Source organism: Falco punctatus (genome assembly GCF_963210335.1).
Source record: "Falco punctatus genome assembly, chromosome: 4".
Classification (NCBI taxonomy): Eukaryota; Metazoa; Chordata; class Aves; order Falconiformes; family Falconidae; genus Falco; species Falco punctatus.
In genome coordinates, this window is record NC_137583.1 from 45,879,371 (window position 1) to 45,898,383 (window position 19,013).

The 19,013-nt window shown below is 68.5% G+C and overlaps 1 protein-coding gene across 4 annotated transcripts; it reads left to right on the forward strand.

The window, feature by feature from the left end:
• Positions 1-51: 51 nt before the first annotated feature.
• ABCA7 (ATP binding cassette subfamily A member 7) lies at positions 52-18,859 on the forward strand. Of its 4 annotated transcripts, none has more exons than XM_080384090.1 (51): positions 52-2,737; positions 4,689-4,800; positions 4,922-5,015; positions 5,220-5,361; positions 5,437-5,564; positions 5,629-5,750; positions 5,824-6,018; positions 6,124-6,213; positions 6,323-6,560; positions 6,694-6,833; positions 6,903-7,019; positions 7,150-7,329; positions 7,403-7,611; positions 7,708-7,884; positions 8,068-8,290; positions 8,394-8,615; positions 8,751-8,955; positions 9,034-9,150; positions 9,247-9,481; positions 9,677-9,808; positions 9,888-10,027; positions 10,112-10,249; positions 10,416-10,630; positions 10,770-10,842; positions 11,138-11,340; positions 11,472-11,520; positions 11,714-11,776; positions 12,247-12,264; positions 12,444-12,598; positions 12,704-12,828; positions 12,906-13,004; positions 13,259-13,454; positions 13,579-13,673; positions 13,903-13,935; positions 14,163-14,268; positions 14,374-14,448; positions 14,584-14,753; positions 14,826-15,003; positions 15,090-15,205; positions 15,509-15,653; positions 15,741-15,864; positions 15,968-16,097; positions 16,179-16,299; positions 16,414-16,476; positions 16,566-16,672; positions 17,428-17,569; positions 17,639-17,773; positions 17,857-17,960; positions 18,068-18,160; positions 18,275-18,512; positions 18,590-18,859. In XM_080384090.1, exons 2-51 carry the CDS (start codon positions 4,735-4,737, stop codon positions 18,737-18,739), a joined length of 6,831 nt encoding a protein of 2,276 aa, XP_080240216.1. In that variant the 5' UTR covers positions 52-2,737; positions 4,689-4,734; the 3' UTR covers positions 18,740-18,859. The 4 variants fall into 4 exon arrangements, with proteins under 4 accessions (XP_080240216.1, XP_080240217.1, XP_080240218.1 ...); XM_080384091.1 differs by having other exon boundaries at positions 10,416-10,579; XM_080384092.1 differs by having other exon boundaries at positions 9,310-9,481.
• The last annotated feature ends 154 nt before the right edge of the window (positions 18,860-19,013 follow it).

Genomic DNA, 19,013 nt, shown 5'->3' on the forward strand with positions numbered 1-19,013 from the left:
GGGGCTCTCCGGGTGTGGGAGGTGTTCGCGGGGGTGGGGGGGGGGAGTGGGCTGCCGGGGGGGAGGGGAGTCCCGAGGTGGGGAGGGGCCGCAGGGGTGGGCCCGGGAAAGGGAGAGGCTCCCGGCGGTGGGGGGGGGCCTCGGGGGCGGGCCGCGTGGGTGGGCCCGCGTCTGGGAGGTGTCCCCGGGAGTGATGGGGGTTCCCGAGGATGGGAGGGGGTCCCCAGAGGCGGGAGGGGGACCCGGGTGTGGACCCGGGGTCAGGGGGGAGCCGGGCCGGGCCGGTCGTCAGCGCAGCATCCCGAGCCGCGGGCAGGAGCAGCCCCGGCTCCGCACCGCACCGCGGGCCGCGGCCGGCGGGAGAAGCTGCTCCGGCGGGACCGCTCCGCGCGGGGGCGCGGCTGCTGCTCCGCGATCGTTCCCTTCCGCCGGCGCGGCCTGGGGCGGGCTCCCGGCGGAACCGGTGGTGGCAGCCGGGGGCCGCTTTGCCAGGCGGGGGGCGCGGCGGCTGCGCTGGCCCGAGCAGGGCGCCCTGGACCACCCCGCGGGGCTTCCCAGAGCGGCTGGGGGCGCGCAGGGCCGACCCCCCCGCCTCGGTGACCCCCGCCCGGCGCTCGCCCTGCGCAGCTGGTTTAACGCGTTTGATTTGTGGTTGCGCCAAACCTTCACGGGGAGGATGCAGCTGCCACCGCCGCCTCATCATCATCATCCTCCCCGTGACGTGCCGGGAATCGCCAGGGAGCAACAGAGCAACGAGGACCCCGGGGGGGCCGTGGCCCCAGGGCAGGATGCGGCCCCGGCGGTGCCCAGCCCCAGCAGGAGGCTGACACGGTTCCTGGAGGACGGCAGCTACCAGGAGAGCACGGTCTGAGCGGGGCACGGAGCCCCATGGGGAGACCCCCCCAGTGTCACCGCAGCGCGACCCGGGCTGCTGGGACTTCTGGCCACTCCGGACCCCCAGAGCTGCACGGGGGGATCTGGCAGCATCCTGCCCCCCAGCATGGGACCGCCAGCCCCGCCAGCCAGGTGCTGGGCAGGGTCAGCGCACCGGGGGGGGCGGCTGGGCCCAGCTACCCCTCGGCGGGGTGGTACCCTCTGGGGGGCTCAGGGTCTTCCTCCCCCTGGATGGTCCCTGGGCAGGGTGGGCGGTGGGCTGGGTGGGGGTCCCTGCCCGCCACCCTCCCTGGAGCTCGTTCCTCTCCACCTTCTCCCCCTCTGCAGTGCCCCAGTGTGGGGCAGGGGTCTCATCCCCTCAGCTGGATGCCCCCATGGGGCCTGTGCTGCACAGGGACCCCCGAGCAGGGCTGGGCTGGGCCCCCGGGTGGGTGGCATGAAGGTTTCAGGGTGCCCCTCTCGTCCCCAGCCCACAACCCCCCTCTCCCATGGGAAGGGGGGGGGCCACAGGCCTGCACCTGAGGCTCCCCCTGAGCATACCTGGGGTTCTGGAACCCCCCCCGGCTCCATGCCCGTGTGTCTCTGGGGTGCCCCCACACAGAGCAGGAGCCAGAAGGCGCCCCGAGGTTGGGATCAGTCCCAGGAGTGCCAAAAACATGGAACACTTCACAGATTTGCGTGTCATCCTTGCACAGGGACCACACCAACCATCAGTTTCCTTCCCGAGGTCACTGCCGGTGTTTGGACCCCCCCCCATGCTACCCACTGACTCCCGTGGGTCCCTCCCCTGGGAGAAGGACGTGAGCAGTTGCAACAGGCTGTGCCGGTCCCCACACAGATCCTTGCACAGATCCCTGGTCCCTGGTGACAGATCCCAAAATAAAAAGGGAATCGCTGAGCCAGCTTGCTGGGCAGCCAGGCTGGTGGGGGGCAGGCACGGAAGATTTAAATTTCAGTTTCCGAGCGATCGCTCTTTTTGCCTGCATTGCATAGGCGAGGTGCTTGGTGGCTGAAGTTTTGTTGGAGTCTTGTCTTTTTGAGAAGCGATGAATTTTTAATTTTTTTTAGCGGTCAGCACCCCCAGCTGTGCCAGCGCAGTATCGCACCTCTGCCTCTGTCCCAGGGTGCAAACCCACCTGCTCCCTGGCTGATGTGGGCGCGGGACTGGAGACCCCCGGAGGGGGCTGTCCCCGGGGTGAAGTGCCCGTGGGTTAAATCCTGCGCCGTGGCTCCCAGGGCACACGCTGATGCTTCTCGCCAGCACCAGGATGTGAAACTGGAGTAAGGGGAGGTGGAGAGGGGGCTTGCCAGGGGCCAACAGCAGGCTCCTGCTCTGGAGTTGTAACGAATTAAAGGAACGAACACTCATGACAGCGGGTCTCTAACCGCACAGACACGTTTTCTGTCCCCCCCAAGCGATGTAACCGGTGGAACTTCTCCCCACCACCACCCCCCCCTAGCACCGCGCACTGCTGCCGGCGGGCAGGGGGCTGGGGGTCCCGGGCGGCCCGGGCCAGCGCGCGCTCCAGCCCCCGTGGGCAGCCCCGGGTCGGTGGGCGCCGCGGGGGGTCCGTCCCCCTAGGGTGGTCTCAGCCTGCCCCAGGCCGGGCTCCAGCGCCCATGGCGGGGGCTCCGCTGCCCCAGGGGGGGCGCCCACCCCAGCGGTAGTGCCCACCCAGGGACGGGACGGGACACCGGGATCGGCTCTGACCCCCCACACGCCCCCACCCCCCCTCCCCGGCCCCTTTAAGATCCGCATCCCATGACGTCACGCCCGCGGCTACTTTGTAGCGCGGAGAGGGCGGGGCATCTTAAAGGGGCCGCGCGGTGGCGGTGTGAGCAGGTAAGGGGGGGGGGGTCCCCGGCCGGGGGCTACTGCGGGCGGAGGGGGCCTGTGCCACCGGCCTTGGCCGAGCTGTGCCTTTGCAGTGTTCCCCCACGGGGCTGTCCCCGTGTCCCCCCCGGACCGTCCCCATCATCCCCCCGGGGCCGTCCGTGTCGCCCCCCGATGTCGCTGTCCCCGTGTCCCAGTCATCTACCCGGGGCTGTCTGTGCCTCCCCCCCGCGATTGTCCTCATGTCCCCATCACCCCCCCGGGGCTGTCTGTGCCCCCCCTGGGCTGTCCCCATGCCCACATCACCCGCCCGGCGCTGTCCCTAGCATCCCCCCGAGCGGCTCCCGTGTCCCCCCGGTCCGCCCCCCTCCCCGTGGCCCAGCGCGGGTCTCCGGGGGCTGCCGCGCTCCCGGTTGAGCCCCCCCCGCGGGGTGAGTAAGCAACTTCCCACGCGAGCCTCCTGCCGGGCGGCTCCCGGAGCATCCCTGTGGCTCCTGCTCGGCTCGTCCCGGCTCTTCCCGGCCCCGCAGCAGCCCCCGGTCACCGCTCGGCCGGTGCCCCCACCCCCGGCAGCCGCCCCCCGGGGCGCTGGGCCCCCCCTCCTCGCTCCCGCTGCGGCGGGGGTGGGTGGCACAGCCCTCCCGGTGCCCCCTCGCAGGAATCCGGCCCCGCAGGCTGATCTGCCGGATTTCCCAGCCGGGATCCTAATCCGACCGGCTGGTGCCCGCTTATCCCCTGCCCCCCGCCCCCGCCCGGCCCCCCCGCCTCTCCCCCCCCAACTGCCCCTCCGCCTCTCCCCCCCCCTCCACCTGCACACACACCCCGCCTGGCCCCCCACTTGCCTCCCCCTCGTCTGCGCCCCCCTCCACCTGCACTCACGCCTCACCTCACCCCCCCCTAACTTCCCCCCACCTGCCCCCCCCTCCACCTGCACCACCACCCCGCGCCTGGCACACCACCCCCTCTGCCTGGCCCCCCTCCCACTGCCCCCCTCCAACTGCCCCCCCCGCCTGGCTCCCCCCAGCTGCCCCCCCAGCTGCCCTCCCACCTGCCCTTGCCCCCCCCCAGCCCCGGGGCTGGCCGAGGTGCGAGGCCACAGCAGGTGACAGGGCAGGCATGTGAGTCCTCAGGGCCACCAACCTGGGGTGGTGGGACGGGCAGCAGAGGTGACCCTGGGGTGTCCTCGGCTTGCAGTGGCTTTGCGGGGGGCAGCTCTGGTGCCCGGCTCTCGTGGGGCATGGGCGTTCGCCAGGCGGGAAGCGACGAGTGCGGTGCCACGGTGCCTGGCAGGGCTGGGCACAACGCCGGCCATGTGGCTGCTGGGGAAGGCCGATGCCTCGCTGAGGGTCCCGGGCACTGCCCACCCGCTGGGTGCTGTGCGGGGCAGGGGGAGCCCCCGGAGCCGGCTGGGCACGGGGGCTTGCTGGGATGGGGTTGGGAAAGGGACGGAGCTGCTGGGGCCCCAGCACAGCTCGGGGGGCACCTGCAGAACCGACTCGGGGGGCCTGAGCTCACACCTGAGCCCACGGCATCGGGGTGATTTTCCCTCCTGGAGCGCTGAGGGTCTCGCCAGAAACACCCCACCTCGCTGCTGGCCAGGCCGCATCCCTCACATGGGGAAACTGAGGCAGGGCAGGTCCCAGCCCCACCCCCACCCCCGGCTGCCCAACTCCCTGGGGCTCCGAGCCTCTCCTGCGGGGTGTGAATCCCACTCACAGCTCCTGCCGCGGTGCTGACCTGGGGGGGGGGTCGCGGAGCTCGTGCCCTGTTTGCTGCTTTTGCTTTAGAAAAGGATGAGATTTGAGGTCTTTGCTCCGGAAAGGAGCTTTGCTGCAGGAATGTGGGGCCAGCTCCTGCCAGCCCCCGGTGCTCAGCCGCGTGCCTGGCTTTGCCTGGTGTGCCAGAGCCCCAACCATCACCCCCCGGATCGGTGCTGACCCCCCCCCGCTCTCACCCACAGCCAGAGCCGAGCGGGGTGCAGGGCACGACCCCCTCGTGCTCCCTCCATGGCCGTGGGCACCCAGCTGGGGCTGCTGCTCTGGAAGAACTTCACCTACCGCCGGCGGCAGCGGGTGAGTGGGCGACTGGGGTGGGAGTGTGCCCGGAGCCACCAAGGAGGGGGCAGGCAGAGCCCTGGGTGCTGCTGGGGACAGGGACACCGCCCCCCCCCCCCAACCATGGTGTCTTGCCCAGATCCAGCTGGTCATCGAGCTCCTGTGGCCGCTCTTTCTCTTCTTCATCTTGATCTCGGTGCGGCAATCCCACCCGCCCTTCAAGCAGCATGAGTGTGAGTGTCCCACCCTGACCCCCCTGGGTTGGCAAGGCCCCCCCATGCATGCTGGGGACCCCCCTGCATGGGAGCCCGCCCCAGGGTGGCCCTGGGGCAGACAAACACGGCTGGTGGACCCAAGCTGGGGGCTCGCTGGCATCTCCTTGCTGGGATGTATGCGGGGGTCCTGCGCTGCCCCCCCCAGACCCATCTCTCCCGCAGGCCACTTCCCTAACAAGGCACTGCCCTCGGCCGGGACCCTGCCCTGGCTCCAGGGCATCATCTGCAACGCCAACAACCCCTGCTTTCGGCACCCGACAGCGGGAGAGGCCCCCGGTGTGGTGGGCAACTTCGACAGCTCCATGTGAGCAATGGGGGCTGGGGGGGCTGTAGGGCAGGGCTGGGCTGGGGTCTCACTGCCCACCCGGTGCCCCCGCAGCCTCTCCCGCCTGCTGACTGAAGCCCGGCAGGTCCTGGTCCACACCGATGGGCAGCGGCTCCTGCGCAGCTTCACCCGGCTCCTGCCCACCCTGCGTCGGCTCCGGGGGAGCGGGAGTCAGTGGAGGGGTAAGCACCGGGAGCGGGGGGTGCCAGCGGAGGGAGACCCCCTGGCTGACCCCTGCCCCTCCAGCCCTGCCGGTGAGGGGCTACCTGCGAGAGAACGAGACCTTCTCACGGTTCCTCCGGACCAACACGTCTCTGCCCCCGGCGCTGGTGGACGAGCTGATGGCGGCTCAGCTCAGCCCCCGCATCGTGAGTGCTGGAGCACCCACTCCCAGTCCCCCCAGTGCGGGGGGCTGCGGCGTGACCAGCCCTCTCCCACCAGCTCTCCTTGGCCGGCACCCGCCTCCCGCTGAAGGCCGTGGTCTGCAACGCCTCGGAGCTGGGGGGCTTCCTGGTGGGGGGTGACGCCGCCTCCACCCAGCGCCTGCAGCGAGGGCTCTGCGCCCTGTCCGGCCCCCAGCTCCGTGCCATGGAGGGCTCCTTCCTCTCCCAGCTCGACCTTCCCCGGCTCCTGGCGGTGAGCCCCTAGCCCAGCCAGGCGCTGGGTGCTGGATGGTGTCAGGCAGAGACCCCCAGCTTCCCCCAGAGGGGCTGTGACCCGCTTCCCATGCTCCCCTTGCAGGAAGAGCTAAGCTCGGACGTGGGTGGCATCACCGGCACCGTGGAAGCCTTGGGTACCTTCCTGCGGGATGCAGCATCCCTGATGGATAAGGTAGCACCCCCTGCTCCCCTGCCCCCCACCTCACCCTGTGCTCCCCACGCTGTCCCTGGGCATCCCGGTCCCCCACATCCCGCTCTGCTCCCCATCCTGCTCTCCCCAGGTCTCCTCCATGACCAGCCTTGCCGAGCTGCAGCAGGAGCTCAGGGCGGTGATGGCCACCAATGCCACCGCCACCGGCTCAGGCGCCTTTGGGGCCCTGTCACGCATTGCCTGTGGGCACCCCGAGGGCGGGGGGCTCAGGGTCCCCTCCCTCAACTGGTACGAGGACAGCGATGTCAAAGCCTTCCTGGACCGCAACAGCTCGGAGCAGAGAGCCACTGCCCCAGGCAACACCAGCAGTGAGCGGGCTGGGCTTGAGGGGGCTCAGCTGGGGGCTTGGTGGGCACAGCCCCCCGAGGCTTCCTGGGAGGTGGTGGGGGGCTGGTGGTGGGGGGCTAGTGGCGAGGGCTTGGCTCTGCCCTCCCCCACCAGGTCCCTTCTGCCGAGAGCTGCTCCGCAGCCTGGAATCCAGCCCCCTTTCGCAGATCCTCTGGCGGGGGATCAAGCCCCTCTTCATGGGGAAGATCCTGTACACGCCACCTGGCCCCGGCCCCGACAGCGTCATGGCCGAGGTCAGTGGGGGGCTACAGGGGGGCTGAGGGGGGCTGCCCTGGCCGTGCCTCATCCCCCACCTCATGCAGGTGAATCGGACGTTCCGGGAGCTGGCAGTGCTGGGGGAGGTGGGGGGTGCCTGGCGGGAGCTGGGACCCCGCATCTACACCTTCCTCAACAGCAGCCTGGAGATGCAGGTCCTGCAGGTGCGTCAGCCCCAGCCCCTCTCCCCGCAGGGGGCTGGGGTGCGGGATGGGGGTGCGGGGGGGTGCAGCTGGGGCTCCTGGCTGGAAGCAGGGGGGGCTGCATCACCCCCTGTACCCTGATGCTTTGCAGGACCTGCTGCTGGCCCCAGGCACGGCCCAGCTCCTGGATGGGTTCCTCAACAGCACCTCCTGGAAGCTGCCGGATCTGGCTAGGTTCCTGGGGGGGCCGTCAGGGGGGCCGGGGGTCACCTGGCGCCAGGTGTACGCCGATGTTGACATGGTCCTGAGCACGCTATCACAGTTCATGGAGGTGTGTGTCACCCCAGCTGCCCAGGTGGGCTGGCTCCCCCAGCCCCGCTGAGCCCTGCCTGCCCTGCCTGCAGTGCGTCTGCCTGGACAAGATCGAGGTGGTGGCCACCGAGGAGCAGCTGGTGGCCCGGGCCCTGGAGCTGCTGGACGAGCGGCAGTTCTGGGCAGCTGTGGTCTTCCAGCCCCCCACGAATGCCACAACCCCCACGCTGCCCCCCCACGTCCGCTACAAGATCCGCATGGACATCGACGACGTCACAAGGACCAACAAGATCAAGGACAGGTTGGGAGACACCAGCCTCTTTGGTCTCCCCAGCCACCAAAGCCGCCTGTCGCGTGGAGGGGGGGTCCCACGCCCAGTGCCGTGCTTTGCCTCCAGGTTTTGGGACCCGGGTCCCGCAGCTGACCCCTTCAGCGACCTGCGCTACGTGTGGGGGGGGTTTGTCTACGTGCAGGACCTGGTGGAGCAGGCGGTGGTGCGGGTGCAGACCGGGGCCACCCCACGGATGGGGGTCTACATCCAGCAAATGCCCTACCCCTGCTACGTGGATGACGTGTGAGTGGGCGATGGGGGCAGCCCTGGCCCCCCGGGACCCTCGAGTGACCCACTGCTGCAGGGTATGGGGCCAAGGAGCCTGCAGCATCCCTGCCCCAGGGAGGTGGAACGGGGCTGGTCCATGCCCTGGGGGTCCTGGGGGTGTCAGGCTGGGCGTGGACGGGCTGGTGTCACCTCCCCCAGGTTCCTGCGGGTCCTGAACCGCTCGCTGCCCCTCTTCATGACACTGGCCTGGATCTACTCAGTGGCCATGATCATCAAGGGAGTGGTGCACGAGAAGGAGATGCGTCTGAAGGAGACCATGAAGACCATGGGGCTGAGCAGTGGGATCCTCTGGCTCAGCTGGTTCCTCAGCAGCTTCATCCCCTTCCTCCTCAGCTCTGCCCTCCTTGTCCTCATCCTCAAGGCAGGTTGCAGAGCATGGGGGACAGTGTGGGTGACATGAGGCGCATCAGGGCTAGGAGCCAGCACGAGGGGCTCTACAGGCTCCAACCTGCTTCCATCCACAGCTGGGAAACATCCTGCCCTACAGCAACCCGGCCGTCATCTTCCTCTTCCTCGGCACCTTCTCGGTGGCCACCATCAGCCAGTGTTTCCTCATCAGCACCTTCTTCCCCCGCGCCAACCTGGCCTCCGCTTGCGGCGGCATCATCTACTTCTCCTTCTACCTGCCCTACGTGCTGTGCGTCGCCTGGCGCGACCACATCACCTTCCCACTCCGCGTCCTCGTGGTGAGCGGCCGTAGCTGCCCCCTCCCCAATACCCCTTGGGTGCCCCAGGTCTGCTGGATGGGGGGCTTTGGGGCTACCCCCCCCCCCCTTCCAGGCCAGTCTTTCTGCCCACGCTGCCATTCTTGCTGCCACCAGAGCTTGCTGTCACCAGTGGCCTTCGGCTTCGGCTGCGAGTACTTCTCCCTCTACGAGGAGCAGGGGGTGGGCATCCAGTGGCACAACCTGGCGGCCAGCCCCGTGCCAGGAGACCCCTACAACTTCGCCACGGCCATGGGGCTACTGCTGCTGGATGCTGGTCTCTATGGCCTGGCCACCTGGTACCTCGAGGGTGTCTTCCCAGGTGAATGCAGCCCCCCAGCCCCTGGAGCACCCCCCAGCCCCCCCCAGCCCTCACCCCACTCATCCCCATCTGCTGCAGGTCAGTACGGGATCCCCAAGCCCTGGAATTTCCCCTTCCTGAAGAGTTACTGGCTTGGAGAGCCATCTTCAGCCATGTACCCCCCATATCCTGCAAGCCCCCTCACTGCACCCCAAGGTGAGCCGCTCCCCCTGCCCACTCCAGAGCCACGTGGCTGAAGGGTGGTGGCCGTGGAGCTGGGCTCGAGCCCCCAGCCTGGGCTTTGCCCCCCAGCAGGGGGTCCTACCCCCCATGGCGAGGGGTCCTTCCCAGGACATGACCCTCGGTGGGTTTCAGTGCTGGTGGAGGAGCCACCTGCCCAGCTCCAGCCCGGAGTCTCCATCCGCAACCTGGTGAAGATCTACCGCAACAGCAGCCACGTGGCCGTCAACGGGCTGAGCCTGGACTTCTACGAGGGGCAGATCACCTCCTTCCTGGGCCACAACGGGGCTGGCAAGACCACCACCATGTGAGCTGGAGGGGCTGGGGGCTGGCTGGGGAGCTGCATGGCTGCAGCTGGGGACAGGACCTGAGCCTGGCTCTGCCCTGGTGCTGCCCCAACCTGGGTCCCCACTGAGCACCCCACGTAAACTGGGCACCCCAGCCCTGAGCCCTGCTGGTCCTGCACCCTTTGACCCCCTTGCCCCACCGGTTCCCCATCCAGGTCCATCCTGACCGGTCTGCTGCCCCCCACCTCCGGCACTGCCTATATCCTGGGCTGGGACATCCGCTCCAATATCGACAGCATCCGCAAGACCATGGGGACGTGTCCCCAGCACAACGTCCTCTTTGACATGTAGGCAGGGGCAGGGCAGGCGGGGAGAGCGGTGCAGGGGGCTGGGCTGCCCACCTCACCCCTGCCCCCCCACCCCCAGCCTGACCGTGGAGGAGCACGTCTGGTTCTACGGGCGGCTGAAGGGGCTGTCGGAGGAGCGGGTGAAGGCTGAGATGGAGCAGCTGATCCAGGACACGGGGCTGCCCCACAAGCGCCAGGAGCAGACCAGGAACCTCTCAGGTGCATGTGCCAGGGGCAGGACCAGTGCCCAAGCAGGGGTCCACGGCCCCAGCCCCCACCCAACGTTGTTCCTCTGCCCTGCAGGAGGGATGCAGCGGAAGCTCTCAGTGGCCATCGCCTTCGTGGGTGGCTCTCGGGTGGTCATCCTGGATGAGCCCACAGCCGGCGTCGATCCCTACTCCCGCCGCAGCATCTGGGAACTGCTGCTCAAGTACCGCAAAGGTCAGGGCTGGGGGAACAGGGGGAGCCCCGCTTCCCCCTCCATGCACCTGAGCCCCCCAGGTGTGGAGAACCGGCAGCAGGGACCACGGGACAAGCCGGGGGACGTGCTCGCGGGCAGATGAGCCCGGTGAGGGGGTGTGGGTTCAAGCCCACTCCCTGCCCCCAGGTCGCACCATCATCCTGTCCACCCACTACATGGACGAGGCGGAGCTGCTGGGGGACCGCACCGCCATCATCTCGCAGGGCCGGCTCTGCTGCTGTGGGTCCCCGCTCTTCCTCAAGGCCAGGCTGGGCACTGGCTACCACCTCACCCTGGTGAAGCAGGAGCAGGTTGGGATGAGCGGCGGTAGCACCGGCACCGTCCCCGGCACCACCAAAAAGGTGGGCCCCTTGGTCCCACCGAGCATGTGCCAAAAGGGTGGCCAGTGCCTCTGTCTTGGGTATCAAGGGGATGCTGAGCCCTGGGCTTGGGGCGGGATCCTGCCGCAGGGTGCCAGGCTCCGGCCACCCTTTCCCGCAGGATGGCAGCGACTCGGAGCACAGCAGCGACACGGGCCTGGGCAGCGAGCAGGGCAGCAAGGCCAGCGCCGTGGGTGAGGGTCCCGTCCCTCCCTGCACCCCCAGCACAGCATCACCCCCTGGGTACCCCCCATGTGTCCCCCATCAGCTGGGGGCCCATGGGTGCATTCAGCCCCGCGCCCTGCTCTGCTGCTAGCCCTTGGCCCCCCTGCACTGCTGGGGCAGAAGGGGGTCCCTGCCCTCCCATCCCCTTCAGACCCCCTGGGGACCCTCAGACTGGGATGCAGGGCACATGCCAGCTTTGCCAGCTCCTGTGCCAGCCATCGGCTCCTGCCACACGTTTCCAGCCCTCCCTGTCTGTCCCCCCAGATGTGGCCCAGCTGTCGGCGCTGATCCAGAGGCTGGTGCCCGGCTCCCGGTTGGAGGAGGACATCGGGCACGAGGTGCTCTTCGTCCTGCCCTATAGCGGGGCCAAGGACGGAGCCTTTGGGGACCTGTTCCGCGAGCTGGACACCCGCCTGGGGGAACTGGGCATCTCCAGCTACGGCATCTCCGACACCACCCTGGAAGAGGTACCCAGAGGAGCAGAGGCCAAGGGTCTCCCTGGGGCTCTTCGGGGGGCTGCCCGCAACCTGGGGGATGGGCCTCACGGGGCTGTGGGCACTGGTGGCTCTCTGTAATGCCAGCCCCTTCCCACCCTCAGATCTTTCTGAAGGTGGCCCAGGACACAGGGCTGGATGCTGACACAGCAGGTAAAACACCTCGGTGCTGGCTGGAGCTGAGCTTCAGGGTGCTGGGGTGTGGAAGGGGGTGATGTCCCCAGCACCCCATGTGGCCCTGACCCTTCTCAGGGCTGGGTCCCTGCTGGGAGCACCCATGGGTGCAGGGAGGTGTCACAGGCTGTGCCTCAGTCCCACCCTCGCACTCTCACCCCCGTTTTGTCAGGCGCTGGGAGAGGAGCAGCCCCCAGTGAGGGGAGGGATGCGGAGGCGGCCGACGGGGAGCTGGGTAAGGAAGGGGGAGCTGGGACCCCGAGCCCCTGAGCTGCCCAGCCCCTGCTGCTGGGTGACCCCCACCTTCACCCCCTGGGCTGGGGCTGGGGCCATGGCACATGTCATCTGGGCATGTGTCCATCCGGGCAGGCCCACCCTGGGGCAGGGGGAGGCTCAGGGACATTGGTGCAGCATCACTCCTGCCCACCTTGGGGTGTCCCTCAGGGCATCGGGCAGGGTGAGGAACAGGGATGGTGGCAGGTCTGGGGAAGCCTGGCTCCGTGCAGGGGTTGGGATGGGACATGAAATCCCAGGGGACATATCCAGGCCCCTTCTCTTGGAGATAGAGCTGGTGTGGGAACAGCCATGGGGGTCTGGGGGGGCTGTGATGGTTTGGGGAGCCAGCTCTGCCCAAGGTGGGTGCTAACCCCGGCCGGGCAGGTGCCAGCACGGCTGTAACCCCTCTTTCCTCTCTTTTACACTGAGCCCAAGGAATCCGGCGAGGTAGGAGCTGGGGGCTGGGGGGCTCCCGTTGTGTCCCTGCATGCAGCACCCCATCCCTGCTGGGGGGGGGGGACACCCGTGCCAGCACACCACCCTCCCACATGCCACCTGGCACGAGCCCCTGCCCCTCGCTGCCGGCTCTGTGGGGGGCAGACCCAGACCCATCCCTGCCCTTGCAGCGGAGGAGCCCCAGGAGACGGACCTGCTGCGCGGGGGTCCTGGGCAGGCCGGCCACAGGGTGAGGGGCTGGGCGCTCACCCGCCAGCAGCTCCGCGCCCTCTTCATCAAGAGGATGCTCCATGCCCGCCGCAGCACCCGGGGCTTCTTCGCACAGGTATGGGCCTGGGACTAGGGGCCAGGATGGGGCCGTGGTGCAGAGAGTGGGGAGGGGATGGGGCAGGAGGGTGCGGAGCCAGCCCTGACCCCCAGCCCCTGGCAGATCGTCCTGCCCGCTGTCTTCGTCTGCATCGCGCTGCTCTTCAGCCTCATTGTGCCGCCCTTTGGGAAGTACCCACCGCTGCCCCTCCAGCCCTGGATGTACGGGCAGCAGTTCACCTTCTTCAGGTGTGTCCCCATCCCTCTGTCCCCCCAGGTCCCCCCATCCACTGCTGCCACCAGCTCATTCCCACCTCTCCCGACAGCAATGATGCCCCTGGGGACCCTGACACCGCTCGGCTCCTGGGCGCGCTCCTGGCTGAGCCGGGCTTCGGCACCAAGTGCATGAAGGATCCTGGGGAGGTGTGAGTGCCTGCGCCCTGTGGGGACGGGGGGCTGGAGGGGCTGGGAGGGGGCGGCTCGGCTTGGCCCCCACCTTGGTGCCCACTTCTCCCCCAGGAGCAGCCGTGCTAGCCGGTGCGATGCCGTGGCCCCCCTGCCCTTCCCTGCAGCGGGGGGAAAACTGCGGGCAGGGGCACAGGGACAGGATCCGATGCCTCTGGCTCACACCAGGCTGGTAACGGGGGTCTCTCTCCCCCCTGTGGTGCTGGGTGCTCAGGATGGGGCCGTGCCCACCAGCTTCCCACCCCGACGGTTTCTCAGCACCCCCAGCACCCCCGGCTCTGCTGGAAGCGCTGCGGCGTGGGAACTGGACGCAGGCTGAGCTGTCCCCCCCCTGCCAGTGCAGCGGGCCGGGGGCCCACAGGATGCTGCCCGACTGCCCCGAGGGGGCCGGGGGGCTCCCACCACCCCAGGTAACCCCCAGCCCACAGCAGGACTGGCCCTGGGGCACCAGTGCTGCTGGGTGTGGGGGCAGACGATGCTCCAGAGGGGCCAGTGGGGCTGTGTGTTCGTCCAGCCCGTCTGTCCACCTCCCAGGTGCGAAGGGGCACGGGTGACATCCTGCAGAACCTGACGGGCAGGAACATCTCCGACTACCTGGTGAAGACCTACCCCCAGATCATCCGCCAGGAGTGAGTGCTGGGGCTGGGGACCCCCTGGGGAAGCCGGGGGGGCTTTGGCACAGGCTGGCACCCCAGTGGAAGGAGGGAGGGATGCTGTGGGCCAAACCCAGCCAGGGCTGGAGGTGGAGAGGGCACCGCAGGGTGAGGGGGGCTGCTGGGGGACCCATGGCTGTGGGGACAAGCGCTGACACAACGTCTCCCCGGGGGTATTTCTCCCCCCCGCTCCCATTTCTTTCAGGCTGAGGAACAAGAAGTGGGTGAACGAGCAGAGGTGAGCTGGGGAGGGGCTGGGGTCTCATGCAGATGGGGCAGGGGGCAGGAAGGAGCTCCTGGTGGGGATGGGCAGAGCCATCACCTGGGCATCCTCAACCCTTCACTGTGTGCCCCTCGCCGTGGCGTCTGGCTGGGTGGAGGATTCGGGAGGGCAGAGGGGGGGGTTGCACAGGGGTGGCAGTGGGAAATGGGGGGGCAGGTTTGGGTGCCCATCTCTCCCCCCAGGTACGGTGGCTTTTCTCTGGGTGCCGGTGGCTCCCAGGCCCTGCCGTCAGCGGCGGAGGTGGATGAGGTGGTGCTGGAGCTGCGGGCACTGTTTAACATCACGCTGGTACGGCTGGGGGGGCTCTGCCCCCACCCCGGCTCAGCTCCAGCATCCCGGTGCTGGGAGGGCTCTGACTCAAGCCCACCCGTCACCCCACATTTCCATGCCCAGGGCAGCAAATTGGACCGGCTCCTGGGCAACCTCAGCCGCTTCATCGAGGGCTTGGACACTCGCCGGAACATCAAGGTCTGAGAAGGACTGAATCTGGCCAGGGCTGGAGGGGAGTGGGAGCCCAGAGGGGAGCAGGGTGCTGCGGGCACAGCCAGCAGCAGTGCCGCGGTGGGGGAGGGGGCTCTGAGCCAGGCTCCCCCTGGGCTGCAGGTCTGGTTCAACAACAAGGGTTGGCACGCCATGGTCTCCTTCCTCAACGTGGCCAGCAACGGGCTGCTGCGCGCCCGGCTGCCCACTGGGACCGACCCCGCGCTCTACGGCATCACGGCCACCAACCACCCCCTCAACCTCACCAAGGAGCAGCTCTCGGAGGCTGCCCTGTGAGTGCTGGGGACTGGGGGGGGACAACCGTGGGACCCCAGTGCCCAGCTGAGCCCTCCCCTTTGCGACAGGATGGCCACCTCGGTGGATGTGCTGGTCTCCATCTGCGTGATCTTCGCCATGTCCTTCGTCCCGGCCAGCTTTGTGCTCTTCCTCATCGAGGAGCGGGTCAGCAAAGCCAAGCACCTGCAGTTCGTCAGCGGGATGAAGCCTGTCACTTACTGGCTGGGCAACTTCGCCTGGGATATGGTGCGGGATGGGGATGGGGATGGGGTACAGCTCCAGGGGGCCAGGTCCCACTCGTGACCCCATCCCTGGCTTCTCCATGCCCACAGTGCAACTACCTGGTCCCTGCGCTGCTGGTCATCCTCATCTTCCTCTGCTTCCAGCAGGAATCCTACGTCTCCTCCGCCAACCTGCCTTCCCTGGCGCTGCTGCTGCTGCTCTACGGGTGAAGGGCCAGTGGATCCCCTTCTGGGGCTAACCCCCCCGGGGATAACCCCCTCTGGGGCTAACCCCCCCCGGGGATAACCCCCCTGGGGATAACCCCTCCTGGCGATAACCGTCGCCCCCCGCCCCTGAGGCTAACCCCCCCCGGGGCTGGACCCTGGGGAATGGGAGGACACAGGGGGCTCTGTCTGGGGCTGGGGGCAGCCCTGGCTTGGGGGGTTAGGGGAGGGGTGCCAGCTTGCCATGCCATGCCCCCCGGGAAGGGAGGTGTGCCTCGGCCAGCCCCTGCCTCTCTGCCCCACAGCTGGTCCATCACCCCCCTGATGTACCCAGCCTCCTTCCTCTTCAGCATCCCCAGCACTGCCTACGTGGCCCTGACGTGCATCAACCTCTTCATCGGCATCAACGGCAGCGTGGCCACCTTCGTGCTGGAGCTCTTTGTGGACCAGGTGAACCCTCGGGCTGCCCCAGACCCCCCTCCCATGTCTATGGGGCCAGTGCCAGCTCCCCCACTGCTCTCCTTGCTGCCCTGGCAGAACCTCAACAACATCAATCGTATCCTGAAGAAGGTTTTCCTCATCTTCCCCCACTTCTGCTTGGGCCGAGGACTCATTGACATGGTGAAGAACCAGGCAATGGCTGATGCTTTTGAGAGGTTCGGTGAGTCCAGGATGGCAGGGCTGCTCCCCCTTCCCATAGCCTGGCCAGTCTGGGGACCCTCCCTGGCGTCCCCCACACCTACAGCCCCTCTCACCGCTCACAGGGGACAGGCGCTTCGTGTCCCCCCTGTCCTGGGATCTGGCAGGGAAGAACATGTTTGCCATGGCCATTGAGGGCATCATCTTCTTCCTCTTCACCCTCCTGCTGCAATACCGCTTCTTCCTGCGGCTCGGGTGAGGACCGGCCGTGGGGAAGCCGTGGGGCAGCTGTGGGGTGGGCAGCCCTGGACGTGCCCCTGCCACTGTTGCCCCCAGGCCACGGGGTCTGCAGCTGCCCTCCCTGGGGGAGGAGGACCAGGACGTGGCCAGGGAGCGGGCGAGGGTGGGCAGCACCCCCCCGCACAGCCACCTCCTGCTGCTGAAGGACCTGACCAAGGTGTGTGCCATGGGGGCGGCCCCTTGCTGTAGGGCTCCAGCCCCTCCTGTAACCCCCAGTCCCACTGGGCAATGGGTGGCGAGCGCCCAGCACCACCCCGGCTCTGCCACGCAGGTGTACCGGCGCAGGAAGGCTCCGGCGGTGGACCGGCTCTGCGTGGCCATCCCCCCGGGGGAGGTGGGTGCTGGGCGGATGGACGGACGGATGGACGGACAGTGCCGCGGGCAGCGCCGGGGCTGCCGGTAACCCCACTCTGCACCCTGCAGTGCTTCGGCCTCCTGGGGGTGAATGGCGCCGGGAAGACCTCCACCTTCAAGATGCTGACGGGGGACACGGAGGTGACGCTGGGGGAGGCCTGGCTGAAAGGGCACAGGTGAGCGAGACAGAGGGACCCCGCGGCCAACGTGCTGCTCCCCCTCTCTGTGTCCCCACAGCACGTGGGCTGTCATCCCTGTCCCCTCCCTGTGCTCCTCCTTGCCCTCGTCCCTGCAGCGTGCTTGCGCTTGGCTTCATCCTCATCCTCACCCCTGCAGCGTGCGCACCCCTATTCCCGCAGTGTGCTCAGCCTTGTCCCTGTCCCTGGAGCTTGTCCCTGTCCGTGCCATGTGCTCAGCCACGTCCCCATCCCATCCACATGTTCAGCTGTGTCTCTGTCCCTGCCATGTGCTCAGCCATGTCCCCCTCCCTGCTACGTGCTCAGCCACGTCCCTGCCATGTGCAGGTCCGTGTCCCCATACCCACCGTGTGCTCAACCGTGTCCCCGCATGTGCCGATCCATGTCCCCATCCCAACCATGTGCTCAGCCATGTCCCCATCATGTACTGATCTGTGTCCCCATCCCCGTCTCCTGCTCAGCCGTGTCCCCACCATGTGCCGATCCATGTCCTCATCCCCACTGTGTGTTCAGCCATGTCCCCATCATGTACTGATCTGTGTCCCCATCCCCGTCTTCTGCTCAGCCGTGTCCCCGCATGTGCCGATCCATGTCCTCATCCCCACCGTGTGTTCAGCCATGTCCCCACCATGTACTGATCTGTGTCCTCGTCCCTACCATGTGTTCAGCCGCGTCCCCACCATGTGCCGATCTATGTCCCCATCCCCTGCTCAGCCATGTCCCTGTCCCTGCAGCGTGCTCACCGACCTGCAGTCTGTCCACCAGCACATGGGTTACTGCCCCCAGTTTGATGCCATCACAGACCTGCTGACGGGGCGGGAGCACCTGGAGTATTACAGCCGCCTGCGTGGCATCCCGAAGGAGGAGACCCCCAGGGTAGGGCCCGCAGCCCGTCCCCCCCAACCCAGGGGACCCCCATCCTCACCCTCTCCATATCGCTCACAGGTGGCTCAGTGGGGCATTGCCAAGATGGGGCTGGAGCCACACGCCGACCGGCCGGCGGGCAAGTACAGCGGGGGCAACAAGCGCAAGCTCTCCACAGCCATAGCCCTCCTCGGCTCTCCCCCCGTTGTCTTCCTGGTGAGTGGGGGTGGTATGTGTGGGGGTCCCACGGCAGCACGGGACCCCTGCCCAGGATGACAGCGCTGCTGGGGCCATTGCAGGATGAGCCCACGACAGGGATGGACCCGCGAGCCCGGCGGTTCCTGTGGGACCGTATCCTCAGCGTCATCCGGGAGGGCAGGTCCGTGGTGCTCACATCGCACAGGTGAGCCCCCACCCCAGGGTGTGGAGCACCCCCCCTGCCGCGGTGACACTCCCAGAGGGGAGCACCCCCCTGTCCCCCCACGGGGCCTCACGCCTCCCCCGCGGCAGCATGGAGGAGTGCGAGGCGCTGTGCACCAGGATGGCCATCATGGTCAACGGCCGGTTCCGCTGCCTGGGCAGCGTCCAGCACCTCAAGAACAGGTAATGGGGCTGGGGGCTTGGGGAGGGCTCCGGCAGCGAGGGGTGACCGCCTTGCAGGGATGGGGTGGCGGGATGCGGCCGGTCCCTGCAGCGATGCCCCCCTCTCCCACCCAGGTTTGGGGATGGCTACACGGTGGTGGTGCGGGTGGGTGGCCCTGGGCCGGCACTGGTGGAGACCCTGATGCAGCGGCGCTTCCCCGGCATCGTGCTGAAGGAGCGGCACGGGGGGCTGCTGCAGTACCAGCTGCCCTCCCACGCCGGCTCCCTGGCCAGCGTCTTCAGTGTCTTGGCGGCCCACCGTGGTCCCTGCCACATCGAGGACTACTCCGTGTCCCAGACCACCCTCGACCAGGTGATGGGTGACATGGGGCATGAGGGCAGGGGTCTGGGGTCCTGCCAGCGCTGCCCCTCATCCTGCCCTCCCCACAGGTCTTCGTGCATTTTGCCAGGGAACAGAGCGACGAGGACCCCGGGGGGGCCGTGGCCCCAGGGCAGGATGCGGCCCCGGCGGTGCCCAGCCCCAGCAGGAGGCTGACACGATTCCTGGAGGACGGCAGCTACCAGGAGAGCGCGGTCTGAGCGGGGCACGGAGCCCCATGGGGAGACCCCCCCAGTGTCACCGCAGCGCGACCCGGGCTGCTGGGACTTCTGGCCACTCCGGACCCCCAGAGCTGCACGGGGGGGGGCTGGCCGCATCCTGCCCCCCCGGCATGGGACCGCCAGCCCCGCCAGCCAGGTGCTGGGCAGGGTCAGCGCACCGGGGGGGGGCTGGGCCCAGCTCCCCCTCGGCAGGGTGGTACCCTCTGGGGGGCTCAGTTCAATGGGGGGAGCTGCCCTGAGCACCCCCACCCTG